The sequence below is a fragment of the Gossypium hirsutum genome, chromosome D10, assembly GCF_007990345.1.
Source record: "Gossypium hirsutum isolate 1008001.06 chromosome D10, Gossypium_hirsutum_v2.1, whole genome shotgun sequence".
Classification (NCBI taxonomy): domain Eukaryota; kingdom Viridiplantae; phylum Streptophyta; class Magnoliopsida; order Malvales; family Malvaceae; genus Gossypium; species Gossypium hirsutum.
In genome coordinates, this window is record NC_053446.1 from 63,789,311 (window position 1) to 63,792,592 (window position 3,282).

Genomic DNA, 3,282 nt, shown 5'->3' on the forward strand with positions numbered 1-3,282 from the left:
TGCTGCTCCAAAGTCTCTATTTGTAAGTATAAGAAAAATAAATGAAGTAGAGATCTACTTCTAATCACTATTAGAATTTAAAGTACATCAAAACTTATCTAGATCTTGATGGACATCCACTTAATAAAATATTCATAACAAATAATATAATATAAAGTACTATAAATTTAAAAACGGAATGGTGTCGGGCCTTGAATATTGAAGCCTGAACTTGACCTATATTTTAAATGTGCCTAACTTTTTGTTCAAGTCTATTTCTGGGACCTAATATTTTTGTTCAAACCCTTTCAAATTTTGAGTGGGCCTTTGGGCCTTTACAAATAGTCTGGACTATGAACAAGTCTACTCTTGATGAAGTAGCATTGCCCACTTGCAAAATATAATTCTTAAGAGTGTTTAGTTTAACTGTTGCTTTGTGTTTTTATTGATAATTTTATTTGACACTCTAGATTTTATTGGAGTGAAATTTCATGATTTGTATGTGAGGATATTTTGGGTGAATGATTGTAACAAAAAGATTTATTATTGGGGTTTGTAATTATCCATTGTGTTGAAGTAGATTGGAATAAAGTAATAGGTGATCCAAAACAGTATAATAAAATTGTTGATCTGAATTAGGTTAACAAATATTACTTGTTATTTCCCAGCTTACTTTGCACTCTACTTTGTTGATAAGCACTCTGTTCCAACTCAACGTTCTACTCTCTAATCCAACTGAAGTTGGAAGGACAACAAACCAAGTTGTTTCAAAAACAAATCACACTTGAAATTTGGCTCAACTTGTTGCATGAACAGGTTCAAGCCTTATTTAACAAACCAAGCATAAACATAACAACAAGCCTTATCTAACTAGTTCTGAGAAAACTGAAATAAAGGGGCAATTAAATCAAATGGCTCTCCAAGTATAGCATAAACGACCAGCTTGAGAAATGTGATCAACGAAACTTCCGAAGTTTGCCCAACGCTTGATAGTACTTCTTTTGGAGCTAGATTTTGTAGTGCAAGGAATTTACTCTGCTCATTAGTTTCAGAACCAGGTCGAAAATAACCCTTATTCCAGTTATCGCGACATGCTTCTTTCATACATGCCACATGGTAACATAGGTTACCATCCGAAGAAACATAGGACAAACATTGGACATCGTTTGATGATCTGTTCTTCCTATCGCATTTCAAGCATTTCGATTTAAAGAAATTCAACTTGGTCCCTCTGCGAAGTTTGATTTTCATGTCGGAATCTCGAAGGGAGAAGGTCGTCTGAAGTGTCGCGCAGTAGGGGTGTAAACTGTATTTCCCTTTAGAGCAACGGTACATGCGTCCTTGTATGTCTAAGGCACAAATGTGGCAGGCTGGGGCTACAGTTGAAGGATTTGTCTGGTAAAATTGAAACTCGCAGTTTTTGAATAATGAATTTGATAAGGGTGTGCGACCTTCACTTATACAACCCACATGAAGGACGTAATCGCAAAACCACACCCAGGGACATTTGTAGCAATTCCCAAACCCTATCTCTTTGCAACCGTTGCAAATGAAAAGACCTTCCCTAGATCTCCGCTCAAGGTCATGTAGGTGCTTGTTATCTTTTTGTTTATCCAGTCCTGGCATTTCCTAATTGACTTTCTGCAAAGAAATAAATGCCACTAATGTTACATGCAAACTTTGGTTTTATTTGTAATTTTCTTTTATAAGAATTAGACTTGCTTAGAAATCAAATTGGTATAGATAGCCTATTGTCACGTAAATTAAAAATTTCATCTCGTCATATCCCTTTGTTTTGTTGGTAAATTGAATTTTAGTGATGGGTGACAAATCAAATCAAATAACTGATATAATTTTATAAACATACTTAAAAAAATTTTATACAAATTTTAAAATGGCCTATAACCCTTTCCAACTCTTAAATAGAAAGATAAATACATTTCAGCGTGCTTAAACATATATCTTCCTGTATTGACAATCATACTGATACGAATTGAGTTACGACTTGATCGGCAAAAAATGTCTAATTTAATTAATATTATTATACATCTATATGGGTTATATGCGATGAGGGGAAAAGAAAGAAAAAATATATTTAACTTAAAAAGAAATATACGCAACTAATATTATATGTTCTACTATAGTAGAAAATATAAATATTTTAAATGTTAAATTTCGAACCGAATATAGATAACTAATTATACTTTCTTCAATTAATCATTTCTTAACCAAAGCTATATGGTGAGAAGAAAAATTAAGACTGATACATTAATGAGAAAAAAAAAAAGATCACTAGAAATTCTATTGTTACAAAAACTAATATATCTATAAAAAAAATTAAACTATTTCTGAATATTTTTGGAAGCGGATTGGTGGTCAAATCACTTGTTTTTGACTTGATCAATTTGATCAGTTTAAGTGGTTCAAAAAAATAAATTATTAAAAATTTTAAAAAAAATTGATCCAATCTCTAATTCAATCAGTTTTTTAATTCGATTCAATTGATTTGTACCTGTTTAAGAGCCAACCGATTTTATATCTCTCAGTCGACCAATACTTTAATTAGTCTCCGATTCAACTAATCCGATGAACCGATCTTCAAATAAGCAAGCTTCAAGGAACTAACGAACAAAGATGGTTTAATAATTTCTTTGAAGGCTTTTAAGACGCAGAAATAAAAAGAACCAAGTTATGTATTTATAGCACATAAAGACCGGTTGACTTTTTCACAACTAACTCCCAAATGCTCTTTTATTGGTTCATGAATTAATGGTTATTTCTTTCCCAGTCCCCACCTATACATCATTTTTTAAAAAAATATTGATAAGTTTAAGATTGGTTCGAAGATATTTCAATTCGAATTATAATTATTTAAACATATATCATTTATAATTTTATTTGTATTATAATATTAAAAAATATATATTTTGAAAGAACATATTAAATAGAAATTTCTTGTGTTGATTTATGTCTGATTTTAAAATTTTTATTTGATTTTTTCTATGTAAAGTCAAAAACGAAAAAAATATTTTTTTCAGTGAAAAGAGCTTAAACTAGACGACTAAGTCAAATTTCTCATTATACCACAAAAACAATATATTTTTATTTTCAGTTCCATCATATTTACAATAATTGTAATTAGCTATTATGGACCGAACTAGCTTAATCTGAATTCGACTAACATTTTCGAGATGTTAAGTCAAAATGCTTATTTAGTTTTAATTTATAACTAAAACAATACAATAAAATTGAAATTATCAATTAATAATATAATATAATCCTATGGGATCAAATTCACACCAT

At 30.3% G+C, this 3,282-nt stretch overlaps 1 protein-coding gene across 1 annotated transcript; it reads right to left on the bottom strand.

Moving 5' to 3' along the window:
• Window positions 1–664: 664 nt before the first annotated feature.
• On the bottom strand, window positions 665–2,632 carry LOC107939514 (uncharacterized). The gene is made up of 2 exons (XM_016872857.2): window positions 2,492–2,632; window positions 665–1,620 (listed from the first exon to the last, which is right to left on the bottom strand). Exon 2 carries the CDS (start codon window positions 1,603–1,605, stop codon window positions 850–852), a length of 756 nt encoding a protein of 251 aa, XP_016728346.2. The 5' UTR covers window positions 1,606–1,620; window positions 2,492–2,632; the 3' UTR covers window positions 665–849.
• Window positions 2,633–3,282: the final 650 nt, after the last annotated feature.